The following is a 17,753-nucleotide window of genomic DNA, read 5'->3' as shown; positions in this document are numbered from 1 at the left end:
AACGTACCCTGGGCAGGCTAGATCAGGAACGTCACTAATATAGCACTCGCTGTCTAATATGCAAATGCTGACAAAGAAATCTGAAACCTTCAGGACAGAGTAGACTTGTCAGTACAGAGAGTAGAGTTTGCATTAGCATAGTAAAAATTTTGACAGGAAACAAGGTAGCGTGTGCAGTTTTTAGATGAAAACCGAACCAATGTGAACACAGTGTAACATCGCAGCAGACATTGTATGTTTGTCAACCGCTAACGCTGTGTCAGTTACAAGCGAGCAAAAAACATGAAGATGCTATAAGTACACTTGCCTCTGTGACATGTATGCCAGTCGCCAGTGTTGATGCACAACAAGCTCCTCATCTGAGTCTGACTGAGATTCTAACATGTTTGGCTGAAACTCCCCAACGTGTCCTCTAACTCTAATCCCCAAACCAACCTAATGGAGTACTTGTCGAGAATGTGGCTATCCCCAGCTGATACTAGATAGATGGAGCTGTTAAAGAAGACACAGGGTATATGGCATAATCCATTTACACTAAGCAACTTGCTGTCACAAGCTCGCATTAGAGGAGTTGAATACAGTCAGGGTGCATTTGCAGCCCCTCTGGGCTCATAAGGTAGTTTAAAGATAAATTTCCCTCGGGATCATTTTCTTTTTTAACACTCTTATCTAGTTTAACTTATTTTATCTCTCACCCTCCAATATTCCATGTCCCCAGGGTTGTTGGTTCACTGCCTGCATACAGATATTTTTATAATGCAGCTTTGATCATCAAGAGAAAAATTCAGGTCAGGGGTGAGACACTTCCTGATGACTGCACACCGTGAAAAAAAATCAGCTAAATCAAGAGGAAAACCTTTTTCTCTGCCAGTCACAGTTGTTTCTATTTTTTTCTAAAAGAATATCAAACCTACTAAAGGGTGGGATTTTCCCGACCAAGTAACTCAGCAGTTTATCATAGTATTATGTTGACTGAAATGTTGACAGCATTCTAAAAAAAATGCACGTAACCACAACAGGCAACATCTGTCTGTAAAATTATCAAGGTTGTATCCATATTTTACGATAAGTCAATAACGCAATTGATAATGAATTATCATGAAAAGCCCATACTCAACGTTCCACAATTCCAAAACCATCTTCTTAGGTCTGAATCTCTCTGTCATAGTTGTGTTAAAAATGTTTTAAGTTGAGATGCTTAAATACCTGTTAACTGAAACCTGTTTCTTGTCCATAAATATCTTTGCAACCATGTAAGTTTTCAGAGTCATGAAAAGTAAAATCATTAAGCTGTCAACACACAATGTGTCCTGAGGACAACAAAATCTGTTTGTCAACAGAAAGTAATTTTATTTAAAGTGAGAAGCCAAGACAAGCAACTTAAACTCATTTGTTAAACTTCTGAGCGATATATCATAAATCTGTAAAACACTATGTATAAGTAACTAAGAACGTTCAACATGCATTGTCACAATTTGAGACATTTATTTAATGCAGGGGGGGGTCACTACGTTATTGGTAAAAAAAAAAAAGAAAAAGAAAAAGAAAAGGGGTCCTTGGCCTGAAAAACAATGAAGATCCCTGATTTAAGACTACAGGTCTGCAATTGAATTTATTTGCTTTATGTAAAACTTAATGCGGGCATGACTTTGCAATTTTAAACTAACAGCATTTTGCTGAAGAGAAGTATTATTGGTGCTAAACTGCATTCTTCACTTTGTCTGTCTACATCAGGTTTATGGTTATGTAGTCTGACTGATGACCTTGGATCTCTGCAAGCATAATTCAACAAATGTTTTGTATTTCACTGCACTTATTTTTCTCCACAGTGAGCATGAATTAATAAAAATTCGTATTACATGCACTTTATCTGCTTTTGTTTGCAAGATAGCACCTATACTTTTCTCCTCTTGTACAGTACAAGGATAAACTTCTTGCCTGAATATTTGTGCTGTATATATGTGTTTTTGTTTGTTTGTCTTTGCCCCTCCCCCCTTCAGTATAACCTTTACTTTGTAATAGAAACTGAAAGGTCACACAGCATCTCACTTAAGATTGAGAATTCACAGCTACAGTGAGCCCCGTGGCCAAAGAGCACTGCCAAATCTCTAAAGATCAGAGAGAGAAGCAGGTAGTATAACCGAGAGCGAGGAATGACAGCCGAGCCTGTAAGCTGAAGAATAACACTGAATTTCCTCTTTTCTGCATCTGAGATTTCCATTTCCTAATGTGGAGGGAGGAGGAAATTAAACAACGTGAATTAAACAACACGGCTCGGACATTTATGTGCTTGCCATAAAGCTCAGACAGGCTGAATTTATGAGGCTTTGGACCAGTAAATACAGCACTCAGGAAATGTGATTAGGCTCATAAATGGGATAGTTTCCCGCTGTCCTACCCTTCACCCAAAGCACCTTGCGAAAGCATATGTTCGGGACATTTTCCTTCTTTGCTACACTGCCACCCATATTGTGTAGAACCCACTGTAGATGAGTTTTTGTTATTACAGGTGTACAATTTCTTTGACTTGATGAATAAACAGTCTTTTGTAGGCAATAGTATATTTTTTGCCCCACCCCAAAATGTGCATTTATTTGCTTGTTAATTTTATATTTTATTTCTAAAATATATAATGCATGAGAATTATTTTAGTTATTTTTTTGCGTTTTGTATCTTACTTACAGGTTGAATGACAGATAACACAATGGTCTTGGTAGTCATCACGGGGCCTCCCCCCTCCTTCAAATATTTATTTATTTACTTGGATTTGGAATTGTGACATCTCAAAGCTTTTCATTGTGGAACAATTGAAAACAAGTTTACACTACCATACCATAATAAGTCCTTCCATACTGTTTTGCTATTTGTCATCTGGAGAGGTTGGAAAAACAAGATTATACCAAAACACCCAGACTTGACTGTTTTATGTTTGTTCTTTTACTCTCACAGATGGGCTTTTTTTTTTAGACGAGCATCAATTTCAGAACCTTTTTTTTTCTCTAGGTGGCTCTGTTGTGAAAACAAGATTAAAATGTGATCTTATAATAATTTCCCTCAGCTGGCAATATCTCATGTAGTTGCAAAAAGCACAGAACTTCAGTTCAATGGATGATTCTTTATTTGGTTTTGTGTGTTTCTGACTTCATGGCATGACTGTGCCTTTCCACTATAACACCTCATTTTTGTGTAGCTCTGTGCACTTATGCAAGTCAACTGGAAGTCCACTCATTCCTATGAACCTTCATGCTTTCTGACATGTTTGCGAAACTCCTCCAGTCTTTTCAGTCCAGAGTTTTCCTCAAGTACATTGAAAAAATTTGAACTTTGCTTCAAAGTTCAGACAGACTGTTTCCACGATACTGCAGGAAGTTAGCATGAAAATGAATAAGCTAACATACTGATGAGTGTAATATTGCTGAAATTATACAGTTATTCTAAATGAAAAATCAGATGGCATTTCTAGCTAACTAACACTGGTAGCATGCAAGCTGTGTAACACACACCACATAAGACATAAGCTCAATAGTGTATAGTTACACAACAAGACTATTAAAATTATCATCTCTCATTCGCTGCTTTCGTCTGAACTTTTCTCTTTGTGTAGCAGAGGTGAAGAGGAACCTTTGTACTGACCTTGTTTTCTCCTCCCTGTGTCTCCCAGGTGGAATGGTTGAAGAATGAAGAGATAATTGACCCAGCAGAGGACAGAAACTTCTACATCACTATTGACCACAACCTGATCATCAAACAGGCACGTCTGTCAGACACAGCCAACTACACATGTGTGGCCAAAAACATTGTGGCCAAAAGACGAAGCACCACAGCAACTGTCATTGTTTATGGTGAGTTTGCATGCCCTTGTCAGTCTGGATCTTTGTGTCTATGCTACATTGCTAAAGAAATATTCACTAGAAGTTCATATTTTCTGTTTTGTGTATGACTTTTTTGTGTCTAATGTCAAGTGTTTTACCAATAGGACACCTTTTAACATGGTAGCAGCAGATACCCAACAGTGCCTCTGATCTGCCAAGCTAGCCCCCATCTGCCACATGAAATTAGCTCTACTGCCATGCCAACACACTCTCTTTGTGATTGGCCTGATATTCCCACATCACCCTTGACCTTACCCAATTAAAATCCACCAATCACGCCTTCAGTTTTAAATTAGAACACTTGAGCTTTCCAAATGTCTGCACTTTCAGCCAAGAGTCCCGCCACCAAATGAATTGAGCAGCATATGGCGTGATAACAGCTGTGACAAACAACAACAAAAACTTTGAATAGCTCAATTCTGGATAGTGTTAGTTTGGATTTCAGGCTTTTCTCTTGCTGGTTCTTACTAAAAACTGAATAGAAGAAGCTTGTTGAGAGGGAGAAAAATGGCCTGTATCCCTTGTCTCGCTTTCTCTCTCTCCTTTTTTTTTCATTTTACCAAATGCCAGCCTGACATGAGAGGATAGGAAACATTTTGAGGAAAAACAATGTATAGCAGAACGCTCACACGCATAACACACACACACACACACACACACACACACACACACACACACACACACACACACACACACACACAGTGTTTCTCTCAAATATAACGCTGAGTCTATTCACTAGGAGGAGTGTTTCAATCAAAAATAACTGTGCATGTGTGCGTGTTCGATACAGACAGCAAGAGATGGAGTGGTTTGACACTGATGTATCCTTACAGAAATAGATTGTTCAATCTGTGGTTCAATCTTCTCGGCTCCACAAGGGCCCGACTGACACTGTTGACAAGGTGAAATAGTAGTGGAAAAAAACAGAGGAACATGAGGGGGAAAAAATGGAGTATAGATGGATGGGAGACAGGTGAGGAGAAAGGAGAGGCAGAGGAGAACAGAGTGGGAGAGGGCAGGTGAGCTAACACGAAAAAAGGATCAGAAAACCTAAGAAAGTAGATGACAAAAGTGACCGTACCTGATTTTAATGGTTACTCTCTCTTTCTGATGATTCATTTTTAATTGGGCGTTGGGAAAGGAGTGGGCACCGTCCACTGGGCTGAGACAGAGCTGTCGACATGCAGTAGAGGAATTTCAACCCACCTCTGCGGATGTCAGCTCTTTCGCTCTGGGTGTCCTTGTGACTCACTCTAACTTTTTCTACCTGATTTCTCTCTTTCTGCTTGTCTCTCATCTGCCGTCATCTTTATCTGCACTGTGCTGCCACATTTTTCTCACGAAAAACAACAGTAATACGAAATAATGAAGCAACAGTTGAGTCTAAATGTGACAGGATGCTGGGAAATCTTATAGAGGTACAAAGACATCAAGAGAGGGGAAATGAGAGACACAAGTCAAATTAAGTCAAGTCAATTTTATTTATAAATTCCATTATCACAAATCACAATTTGCCTCAGAGGGCTTTACAGCATAGGACATCACTCTGTTCTTAGACACAGCTGATGTGGGAAAAAAAATGGAGGGGGGGGGTAGGAACCTCAAGAAGAGCAACTTATGAGGGATCCCTTTGACAGGATGGACAGAGGTGCAATAGATGTCAAAAAGAACACAAAATAACAATAACATAACATTATAAAAACTAATAAAAATGGTAGTAGAAGCTGGCATTGGGCTAGACCACAGCATCAGCGCAACCCTGACCCATTATCCAAGCACAGCCATGGTCCGAGAGATCTACGAGACAAAGGAACAAAAAGGCTCTAGGGAAGAAGCCGAGTTAGTGATATACAGTAATAGGACATGAATGTTTGCAAATGAAGAGAGAGAGAGAAGGAGAGAGCAGCTCTTTGTATCATAGGAAGTCCCGCAGCAGACTAGGCCTATAGCAGCCTTACTAGGGGCTGGTCCAAGGCAAGCCTGAGCCAGCCCTAACTATGAGCTTTATCACAGAGGAAATACTTAAAAGTCTAATCTTAAAGCCTGATAGCTGAATGCTCTGGCTCAACACATAGAGACAAAGAAAGAGAGAAGATAGATACAGATTATGAAAGCAGACATGGTTATTTTGGCTGGTGAGGATTCAGAAAAATTGTACCATGATTACTTTTATAATATAATAGTATTTTCCTCCCTGTGCCTTCCCCAACAGGGGTTTAGGGTTAAGCAATCAGCAGACAGTATGACAGTTTATGTGTGTTTTACCAAGTGTGGGTTATACCATTGTGTGTGTATGTGTGTGTCAGTGAGTGTGAACACAGTAGGAAGAAATTGTGCTACAGTAGCAGCAGGGTAATCGAAAAGGTGTGTGTGTGTGTGTGTGTGTGTGTGTGTGTGTGTGTGTGTGTGTGTGTGTGTGTGTGTGTGTGTGTGTGTGGTTTTGGTGTGCAGGAAAATCCAGCTGTGCTCACTAAACTTCAACAACACAGCCTCCTGGCATCTGTAAAACACACACTGGAGTCCACAGAGACAAATAGTTCAATTAAATCAAACAACACATTAAAGTCACACATTTCTCCACTGAGGATGATGCCTCAGTGGCGCAATAGTGATTTAATGCACTCTGTGTCATTTAATTGCCTCATCACAGACCTAGTTTGTATAAATATCACAAAACTTGAGGCTTTCGGGTTACTATGTCTTATTGTTCAATTCTAATCAAAGTACTTTCATTGCTCAAGGGGTAATTTGAGGGAAGCTATTCAAACACAAATAAACAAAACACTCAGAGCTTTAAAAGAAAAAAAATTACAATAAAAATATGAAAATGTTGGCAGGAGTTGAACCTGGCAAAATATATTAAACACCACAAAGGCACATGATGTCAGAAAGTTTAAAAGTGCAATTGCTATACTAATTTCTTCTACTGTGGCTATATGTCTAATGGCCTCTGGAATAAAACCAAACCTCCTGTTTATTCCACATATGGGCAATCTAAAACACATCCCTGATGGCATTAGCTTAAAGTATTTAGAGGATGTGTGAGGTCATTGATGGTTGTGCCATGCAAGAGATCTTTGTGTTTAGCCAATAATTTTAGAGTTAAAGACAACAACAAACTGTTCTTTTGGCACAGGGATGTAAACCAGCAAATGCATAAAAAGGTGTGGCTACTTTCAATAAAAGAGAAGTAAAATGTCTGGTTTAAATAGCTGATTAATGCATATTGGGATTAATGTATTGATTCTGATCTCTGTTGCCACAGTGAATGGTGGATGGTCAACATGGACAGAGTGGTCGGTGTGTAACAGTCGTTGTGGACGAGGCTTCCAAAAAAGAACCCGCAGCTGCACCAACCCCGCCCCTCTTAATGGAGGACTGCCTTGTGATGGACAGGCCATACAGAAACTGCCCTGTACCACACTGTGCACTGGTACGTCTGTTCTAGTCCAATTTTATTCTTAACTGCACCTATACTTTGTTGTACTGTACTGTATCTCTTTCCTCTTTGTGCTGTTTTACTCTATGGCCCCAGTTTCTACCTGTTCTGTCCTGCACTCAGCTGCTGTTTTCCAGCTGTATTCTTTTTTTGTACTTTCCGTCCTACAGTATATATTAAACTTTGAGGGCTGGGATATAATAGAGAATATTATTCTCTTTTCTTTTGCCTTTTTGCCCTTGTCTATGTTTGTGTTTCTAATTGTCTTGCTTCCTTTCCCCATCCTTTCCCTTTAGTTGACGGTGTGTGGACAGATTGGAGTAAGTGGTCAGCGTGTGGGACAGAGTGTACCCAGTGGAGGAGAAGGGAATGCAACAACCCAGCACCTAAAAACGGAGGAAAGGACTGCGAGGGGCTGGTGCTCCAGTCTCAGAACTGTACCGATGGACTCTGTATGCAAAGTGAGTTGATTATAATGAATTTTCCAGAGCAGACACATTGACACACCTCTTCTAAATGTATTGAAGTTGTGTCATATATTGTTCCTAATGATGAAAGATGAATATGCCAAATCAAGCAGATGCCTCGCAGTGTCTGCTTCAGATGGGAACTGACTTGAAAGTGATGTGACCCTGGATTAAGCGGGCCATAGTGGTGGTGATGCATGGTCAGATATTTTTGCCAAAGGACAGGAGAAAGTGAAGTGTAGCATACATGACAGTTAAATGGGTTGATTTTCAACACTGATCCATTTTGAGAAAACCATAATTAGGTATAGTATAAATCATTTTAACCCATAAATGTGTTGCAATGTTAGATTTAGGTTTGCTGATTTCTTACTTTTTTTTAAAGTATCTGTAATTTCCTTGCAGATATTGTTCCTAAGAATATTCCCAAATCAGTCTTAAATTTAGAAACTTTGCATCTTTGTCTGAATATCACCTCAACTCTGGTCTAAATTCCAACTTTTGCAATATTGATGATTGGCCATTGGCTGTTTTTGTCAGATACTGCTGCACCAAGACCCCCTAAGCAGCAGTTTGAGATGCACCAGGAGGCAAAATGTTTTGATCCTTTGGGCAACAGCCATAGCATAAACAGCGAGAGAACCACATAGCTTGACCAAAAGTCAATCAAGTAATGTGCTACTCTCTGTGGCATACTACGCTGGTAACGTAGCTGTCACATAATATACAGTACATGCAGTGGTGTAGTTGAGGTTTTGCGCAGGTAAATGGGGTATACCAATCTCTTTTTCTGGTGGTTAACTGTAAACCCACCTATCAACCAAAAAAACATTGTAATATATAAGAGTGTATACCCACTTCCTCCTTGGTAACCTACCCATTTACCTTGTAGTGCATCCACCTCATCAACTGCAACTACATCACTGCATATATGTCACATGACAGTACATACTTAGGAACCAAAGGTGCAAACCAAAATGTTTTTTCTTAACCTAAACACATGCTTTTGTTGTTGCCTAAACCCTAAGGAAGTGAACCCAAAAAAGTTTTGTACCTATGTTTTAACTTTATCTTTAAAATAAACTTATGACGCTGAGAGCCACTAACAAAGCATCTATATTTGATGAGTTTAAAGTGACAATGTGTTGCAACTAGATGAAGCCAGTGGTATTAGTGCCCAGCTAAACCAATTAATTCAGTGGGCTTTGGCGGGCTTGCAAACATGGCTGCACTGAGATGTTATACCAAGCAGACATTTTGTTAACGCTTTTGGAAATCGTTGCAAATGTCATTGCCTTGTCGTCTTTTACATTTTCATCTAGCCTGTGTATGTAATCATTAGCGTTGCAGTAAAGTTTGGCAGTTTTCCTCCTCTTGTTTCTGTCCTTCTCATTTCTCAGCTCTTTCTTTATATTTTTCCTCCCTCAGTACCTCCTCTTCATCATTTCTCTCATCGCAGACTCGAGTCCTCCAGCAACCTCTGCTACTTTTTACATTAACTCTCCTATCCTCATTGCCATCTGTCTTGCCTCTTCCTCTCAGTCCCTCTGGTTTTATCTCCAAGAACCTACCTGCTCGCCTTTCTCCTTTTTTTGTGGTGATTTGCTCTTGCTCTGCCTTACACATGCACTTACTTTCTTTATAGAAGGGTGTGTGAATGTCATCTTGATTAACCTCAGTTTTCCCACTTTGTTGTCCATTACTCAAGTCAAAACCACCTGTTTTATAAGACAAGCAATGATAGATAGTGATGTGGAACAATCATTAACCCCCCTCGTCCCCACCTGCACACACAAAGACACACACACACACACACACACACACACACACACACACACACACGCACATACACGACGCCAGTAAAAAAAAAAAAAAAAAAAATTCAAAACTGCATGGAAAATGTGGACTGAGTCATAATGGCACAAATATAGCAGCAGCAGTTTTTCCAAGGTGGAGGCAATTATATTTGTTGACTTGTAGGAATAGCGCTTGTTACTCCCTGTGCTCAGAGTAATTGGCAGACAAGCATCTGACGTGAAGAGAGAGGGGGAGAGGCCTGTCAGAGTGAAGAGAAGAGAAGAGGGGTAAAAACAGAAAAATAGTCCTTTTTGAAAGAAGTGCACACACACACACACACACACACACACATACACATACACACATACTTATAATTATTCCATCAATCCTCATTGGTCTGTCTTTTTGCATAACATGGCAGCTTTAGAGATGTGTTTCCTCAATGGCAAGAATTTCTTTTCAGACTCAGATCATCTCTGTGTTCTCCGTAATAAGTTGTATATCACAGGATACTATAAGGTACATTTTTTTAAAGTTGACCTGACAATTAAGACAAAGGCACAAAAAAAATCCTTTTGGTGGCTAAAATTCCATTGGCTGAGGCACTCTCATAGTCTTTTTAAAAGACACTCTTGGGTTGCCACCACCATATTTATCTAAATTGTATTTTGACCTTTGTTTTACTGTGATGATCTCTTGAGACTGAAATCTGTTTTTCACGTGTCTTGACCAAAATGTTTAAATGTAGTGTAGAATAGTTATATGCCTTTGGTCCAAGGACTTCTACCGAATTCAGTAAAAGAGCCTCAATGAATTATGTTATGATCAGGGCTGGGCAATATAATGATATTTTATCAATATTGTGATATGAGAGTACATATAATCTTAGATTTATATGTCATTATATTGTAAGTGACATATTTTCTTGGTTTTAGAATATTGATCATAAAAAAGTGATTTCATTTTCTGAACTATATTACTATGACCATAACCTTTATTTGCCTTTACCCACTTAGTCCTTGTCTCAACATTACTGATAAGTATTCATCAAAAATCTCATTGTGTAAACATTTTGTGAAAGCACCAAGAGTTAACCCTACAATATCATCAGAATATGGATAGGGTAAAAAATATCATGATATTTGATTTTCTCCCTATCGCCCAGCCCGTCCTGATATATACAGCAGGGACTTTGAGATGATAGTTATTGGAATATATATACTTTTGTGTAGTGGAGTGTGTGTGGAGTTTTCACCTATGCACAACTTAAGTTTTATCCAGTAACTCCTATTACTAATGACAGAACATTACCAGCAGAAAAACGGGGCTGTTTTGCAACTTCAGTGTAAGAGAAGAGCTTGTGCTGTTACAAAATCTGCTTTCTTATGTTCCACACAGTTCAGGGTCTGCTCATTCACAGAAGCAGCTCCAGTCTCTTTGTTGATTGTGGCACGGCAGCCTTCAGTGTTGATAGGCTACATTAATTATATCTCCCTCAAAAAAATCATCATCACTGCATTAGTGTCAAGTGACAGCGGCATTGCAATGATCCGGTTATCATCACAGCAGGGTTTCCCATGCATTTATTTATTTGTGATGGTCCACCACATCAAAACATAAGCTGCCACAAATAGATTTTCTATTTTTGGAGCTGTTCCTTAGGATCACTATTTAATTATATGAAGCGTTCGGTTATTTATTGCACCCCACTCTCAAAGCGCAGAGCGTACTGTTGTCACAGACAGAGTAGAAAAACACTAGGCGCAGTGAAAGTGAAACTTGCCCTTTCATTGTCCTGGGTCTAATAGTTTATTTTCACTTACTCTGCAGTAGCTTCTCCCCTCATCCATTGATGTGATCAGCTCAGGCCAGATCAGCGGATCAACTGATCAATGAAGCGACTCAAACAACTGCTGAGGGATGAAATTAACTTATGATGAGTTTCACCCGTGCTGCGTTCTTGGACCAGTAGAAACATCTAAATTTAGAGGGGGCACAGAATTATAAATTTTTTTAAAAAAGGGACACGTGTATAAGATAGATTCTAATTCAGTGGGAGACATTGCACCCCACCCTAGCCCCAGTTTGTCTGTCTTGAACTTAACAATAGTGCTTTCTGTTGTGGCTTTGGCAAACTCAGTGAGGCATTCCTGTTCATATCAAGGCTAAAGAACTCACAAGCAGTCAAGAGTTCTGTTCAGGAGAAAAATACTAAATCAATGAACACAAAGCCTTCAGCTGAGTGAGCCATTGGTTTTATAAGGGACTTCCCTGTGCAGCCTGATGGCAGTGGATATAAATGATGATTTAATAAATGGTCTATGTCATAAACAATGTAATATTTTTGAATCCCTCAAAAAGCTTTGCCAGTAGACACATTATTGACAGTAGTTACTGTATATGCAGAGCCCTGACCACTCCTGACGCAGTGTCTTACTGTATGTCTGCGCCAGCAAAAGGCTTCCCTGAGGCCTGTGAGGTATGGCCACAGAATCTGGGATAAAACCTAGAGAGGTATAGATTTAGGCTCATTTCCCCTGATTGATTTTCTGTCTTTAAAATGACTCCACAGACGTGGTTTTATGTCAGCACTAATGTTTCAGCTGTTTCCTGTAGCATTTACTGGAATCTTTGAACTGTGTGTGTGTGTGTGTGTGTGTGTGTGTGTGTGTGTGTTGTGTTGTTAGAGGGGGTTTCTGCGTGCACAGCATTTTATAGTTAGCGTATGTTTGAAAGGCTTGAAGTGCTTCTTGTACCGTTTTTCCATTTGGTTTATGACTGATGGATCTTTTACAGTGTAATCTTTACATAGGCAAAAATGATCCATTGCTGGTATCAAATTGGATAGTTACAGTGCTATTTTAAGTTGCTTGGCTTCAGTAAAACTAGGGGTGTAAATTACAATTTATAACAAGATACAGTATTATATTGATTCTTTGGACAACAATACGATATTTGCTAAAATCATTAAGTCCGCCATGATGAGATTTCTATTTGATTCATCAGAAGTCTGTGATCAATATGACATGATATCAGTAAATATCCTCTTTGTCTTTTTTTTTTTGGCTACTTGCCATTCTCTACCTGGCACTAGGCTGCTAGAATTGTTTAATGTTGAGGAAGGAGGTGCATTTGGACAGATGTTGACATAGATGTGCAATGAGAGTTTCAAAATAAAGGCATACCTTAAAGATGATGATACATATAAATGTTTTTAATTTTCATTGATAATATTTGATCATTGATCATTGAATCAATATATTGATCCGGATCAATGCATAGTTATACTCCTGAGTAAAACACAAAAAATATGTAGATTTTTTTTCTTGTAGTTTTACTTTTCCCACGGTCATGGAAAACCAAGAAAATTCATTGAATTTCACAATGTTTGTTTAATTTAAAATTTTGGAAATGTCATGGAATTTTGTTATGTGTAATGAAATTAATCTTCCAGGGTTAAACTTCCATGTAATGTAACATAACAGCAAATTTTATTCTGTAAGTTAGCTGTTGACATAAAGTAGCTCTCATGCGTCGACGTAGGGCTGCACGATATATTGTTTCAACATCAACATTATGATGCACAATAGCTGCAGTGAAGGACATGCGATGTCAAGTTAGGCAAATTAACTCAAATAACTTATGTACCCCTTGATCCAAAAGGAAGACTCACGCAGTTCTCATTTCCCATGTCTAATACCTGCCAGGTTTTCTCAGACAGATTGTGTGTATATGTGATGAAGTGGGGTGACATTTGTTATGGGAAGCGAGACTATCCTGTGTGTGTGTGCGTGTGTTTGTGTAGAAGAGTACCATGACTGGGCTGGCGAGTTCTGCAGACACAATGAAATGCAGACTTTTTCAAAATAGAAATTTATTTTGGAAGCACCAGATGAGGTGGCTCGGGCATCTAATTAGGATGCCTCCCGGACGCCTCCCTGGTGAGGTGTTCAGGGCACGTCTTACCGGTAGGAGACCCTGGGGAAGACCCAGGACACGCTGGAGAGACTATGTCTCTCTTGGCTGGCCTGGGAACGCCTCGGGATCCCCCGGGAAGGGCTGGACGAAGTGGCCAGGGAGAGGGAAGTCCAGGCTTCCCTGCTTAGGAAACTGCCCCTGCGACCCGACCCCGGATACGCAGTAGAAAAACGATGGATGAATGGATTTTGGGTCCTTGAAAAGCCATCAAAAAGTTTTTAAATTTTATTCCTGAAAATGTGTGGAAATCCTGGCAAGTAAGTGCTATTGGCAGAACTCCAGATATAAAGTACATTTTGTGTTTGTTAATGTTGTCTGAGTCTTCAGACTCAATTTAATGAAGTACAACAGCTAAGCAGCTGACCACTGTTGTAGTTTTCTTTACATTACATCGAGTTAAGAGTAGTCTCTTTAAGGGTTTCACGTTTGTGAATGAAGTGATAATGTCAATGTTGAGGGGGGAGTTAATGTTTTAGATAGTGCTCTGTAATTGACTTTGTGCTCAAAGAGTACTTCACTCTACTCTCCCTCTTGTTCTCTTTCTCGCTCTCTCCACCAACACCTCCCGCCTCTCTATTCATCTCTTCCACCATCTCTTGCTGCCCTTTTTCTAAAGTTGTCCTGTTAAATCCTGAGAGGTAGAAATCCATTTGACCTCACTTCTGCCCTGCGTGGAGTGTCTCCTCTCTTTTTTGTGTTTATGTGTTTATCAGTGTATAGTCTGTATAAATGTGTGTGAGTGTAGGTTTGTGTGTGTTTGTGTGTCTTCATGTGACAGAAGTTAGAGGTCTTTCATTTTTTTTTTTAGAGTTTGTGTTGTTTTGTATCTTTTGGCCTGTTGACATTTTTCTGACACATCGATCAGAATTCTTGGAAACACTTTCAGTCAGAACTCCAGTGTCGTCCTCGAGAGCATGACATTTCACTCACTACATACTCGTGCGTGTGTGTTTGTGTGTGCGTGCGTTCATGCATGCATGTGTGTGTGCTACATAACACTACCTCCAGAGCAAATAAAATCTGCTGTGTGGTCTCTAAAACCACAAGTAATCACTTGAGATACTGGCTGTTATATAACGTCAGTGTTTGGAGAGAACATTCAATCGTGTTTGTGTTGTATTATACAAAGGGATCAGCAGTGTCAGCAGGTACTACAAAGCATCAAACAAGTCGTCTTCCCATTGAAGCTCAATTTTTCACACTTTTGTTTCTTCTCCTTGAGAATTCTAATCACTTCGCTTTGTCGTATTGTCTCCTGCGCTGCTTGTTAGCCATTATCTGGTCCATATGTTAAATGTTTTTTCCTCATCTGTGCTTTTCTTTTTCTTTCATATTGCTTGTGTTAAATCATTTACGCTTCATTTTCTAGCCATCATGCTTTCCACATTTGTTTGAGCAATTGGTTTATAATTGAAACATGATAAGTTTCTGTCATGGCATGTTGCTCTGCTATTATCACTGATTCAGACATTAATCAGCATGACATTTGTGTGATGCATGTAAATGCAGTCATTTCCACTAGGTCATTTAATACAAGAATAACACATTTGATAAAACTACTGAAATATGCCAACTGATGCCAAAAATCACTGTGAATTTATGGCCAACCAGATTACAGTAACTTTAAAACCCACCTTCAGAAAGAAAAGTCATGCCCATACGACCAGATAGGGTGTTGGTTTTCATCCTGTTATACAGTGCACAGGAGCATTTCCTATATTAGAACCCCTACCAACCTGGTCTCGCTCCCAGCTTGTTAAATACCAGCATTTGGTCAGTGACCCTCAGAGTCTGACACAGGCGCACCGAGTCACCCTTTGGCAGCGGGATGGGAAGTACCTTGCAGTGTCATTTTTTGACACTGAGCAACTGCTTTAGAATAAAGAGTGAAAAAGTCTGCATAGGATTGGTGGGAGGAGAGCTGGACTTTTTTTATGTGAAACCACGTCAATCAAGTTATTTCATGACAATGTAGTGTGCTTGTATATGTAGTATTCTAAGCTAATGGCCTATATGTTGTGATGTTACATCACATTGCGTAATATACTTATTTTAAGCCAAACCATGTTTGTTTCTAAACCTTACGTTTCAGTTTTATTAGGGACATTAATAGCAGTCTCCAGAGTCTCAGTGTTGGGTTTGTGTCTGTTTTATTGGGTCTGTCCGGCTTTATATGACGTCGACTGTCTTCGTTCTTTCTCCTGCCATAATTACCAGAGGTTGCCTCCAAACAATACACATAAATATGAGTTGTAATGCATTGCTTTTACAAATGACCTATGTCGTTGTATTTTGTTTCCATCATGTCTTTTAATTGTGCACGCATGTTACTGTACATTTATATTGTATTTGCACATCACCCCGCTTAACCTCGTCAGTTTTTCTTGCCCTTTGGTGATGATCGGTGTGACTTGTACGTCCAGCAGGTCTGGCAAGAAGCTTTTAAGTGCACCATGTTGCCTTTATCAATTATACACCAGCACTTTAATTATACATCAGTACATCAGCAGTTCATCTGTGTCACAGACCTTCTGTCTGACTAAGTGGACCACTCAGCATGACACAGCAGTAACTGTCTTACAGGCACCGGGGTTTCTCAAAATATTCTATTTCTGTTTTTACTACAAAGGGATTTAATTAGCTTTTTTGTTTTCAGACATTTTGATATTGATTCATGGAGTAAGACAACTGAATTTACTGAATTTAGTATAGGAGAGCAGAAAAGAAAGAAACAAACAAACTTTGGTATATCAAGGCGTTTTTGTGTCCATATCCTGCTGTGTTTGTCCCATTTTTATTTGACATATTTGTTTGATTTTGATTGTTTGTGTTCCTCTCCCTTCCTCCATCCATTCCACCATCCCTTTCTTTTCTTGTCCCAAGGTTCATTGTTTCAGAAGTCCACTGAGCCCAAAGAAACGAATGATTTGGGAATCCCATGTAAGTTGATGTTTTATGTTTTATCATCATCCACTTTCCTTTTGTCTCACTCATCTTAGTGTTTCTTTCGTTGATTGAGCATTGACCTTTGGCTCATACGCAGTGTTTTATTGTTACATGTCATTTTGAGTTACTTGATGAGAGTTTTGCTCTCGTCTTATCATCTGTTCCCTTTATGTGCAGTCTTTTAGCTGTGCCGATCAAACGAAAATCTTCAAAGAGACACTTTACACTAAACCTTCAATCTGCTCTCAGACAAAGGAAGTCATGGTAGATTAATCATTTACACTGTTGCTTGTATGATGGAAATAAGACTTTTCAAGGCCTATATACTCTTACTAAATAATTTAAGGCGGATATTTCTTTAAATCTAGATATATCTAGCAGCATTTCCACAATTCCTTTACCATCATTGTGGTGTTAAAGCCAACAGCACTAACACAATTTTGGTTTTTACAACTTCAGAGTACAACTTCAATTCTAAGAATGTTATGTATTGACTTTCCATGCCATTAACTACACTTTCTTTTTACTTACACTGCAGAAAATAGAGACACAGGTGCCTATTACACTTCATAAAACATGACATCATATCAAAAGAACAGAAATATAATAAACTTAACTTTACAGGTTAAGTCTTGGAGCATTATTAACCTTCAGTTTTACATCAAAGGAAAAGCATGTAAGATTTAGGGGGATTTAGTGGCATCTATAGGTGAGGATTGCAGATTGCAACAAGCTGAAAATTCTACTGGGTAGAAATCCTTCAGTGTTTATTGTTCAGGACTTCAGGTTTAAGGAAGTGTCTGCAGAGGTCTCTTTGTCTGCTTAACAAATTAACCTGTTGATAAAAAAACAGTAAAAACAGTAAAAAAAAAAAGAATCAGTTTCATGTTACAGTGCTTCAGTGATGTTAGGCACATCAGAGATGGCCATCGACTGGCGACCAGCCTAGCATCTGCTAATGCTAGTGTTTTTACTGTATTTCTCTGATAATTTAAGATATAGACATTTAGGATTTTTTTCCCAGGAGCCAAATTATCTGCAGTGGTCTCAGCCTCTCCAGAACAAACTGATCATGTGATTTATAGCAGTAAAAACACAGACCTATCTAGAGCCAGTGTTTGGTTTGTCCATTCTGGGCTACTGTAGAAACATGTCGGCGCACCTGAAGACCTGCTCCCTATGTAGATATAAACGACTCATTCTAAAGTAATCAAAATACAACTCCTCTTATTTTCAGGTGAATTTACACTATTG

General features: G+C 39.1%; 1 protein-coding gene across 4 annotated transcripts in view; it reads left to right on the top strand.

The window, feature by feature from the left end:
• The window catches only part of unc5ca (unc-5 netrin receptor Ca), a 469,386-nt gene that overhangs the window by 385,848 nt on the left and 65,785 nt on the right, over positions 1–17,753 (top strand). For 3 of the 4 annotated variants that reach the window (XM_088076696.1, XM_042487541.2, XM_088076698.1), the window contains 4 exons: positions 3,662–3,842; positions 7,138–7,305; positions 7,608–7,772; positions 16,437–16,493. In XM_088076696.1, the coding sequence (XP_087932822.1) occupies positions 3,662–3,842; positions 7,138–7,305; positions 7,608–7,772; positions 16,437–16,493 (571 nt within the window). The remainder of the gene's footprint in view (positions 1–3,661; positions 3,843–7,137; positions 7,306–7,607; positions 7,773–16,436; positions 16,494–17,753) is intronic. The other variant, XM_088076697.1, reaches the window with a different exon arrangement.

This window comes from Plectropomus leopardus, chromosome 4 (genome assembly GCF_026936395.1).
Source record: "Plectropomus leopardus strain MGB_pleo_1.0 chromosome 4, ASM2693639v1, whole genome shotgun sequence".
Taxonomy (NCBI): domain Eukaryota; kingdom Metazoa; phylum Chordata; class Actinopteri; order Perciformes; family Serranidae; genus Plectropomus; species Plectropomus leopardus.
The sequence above is the reverse complement of the archived record's forward strand: the minus strand, read 5'-3'. Positions and strand labels throughout refer to the sequence as shown.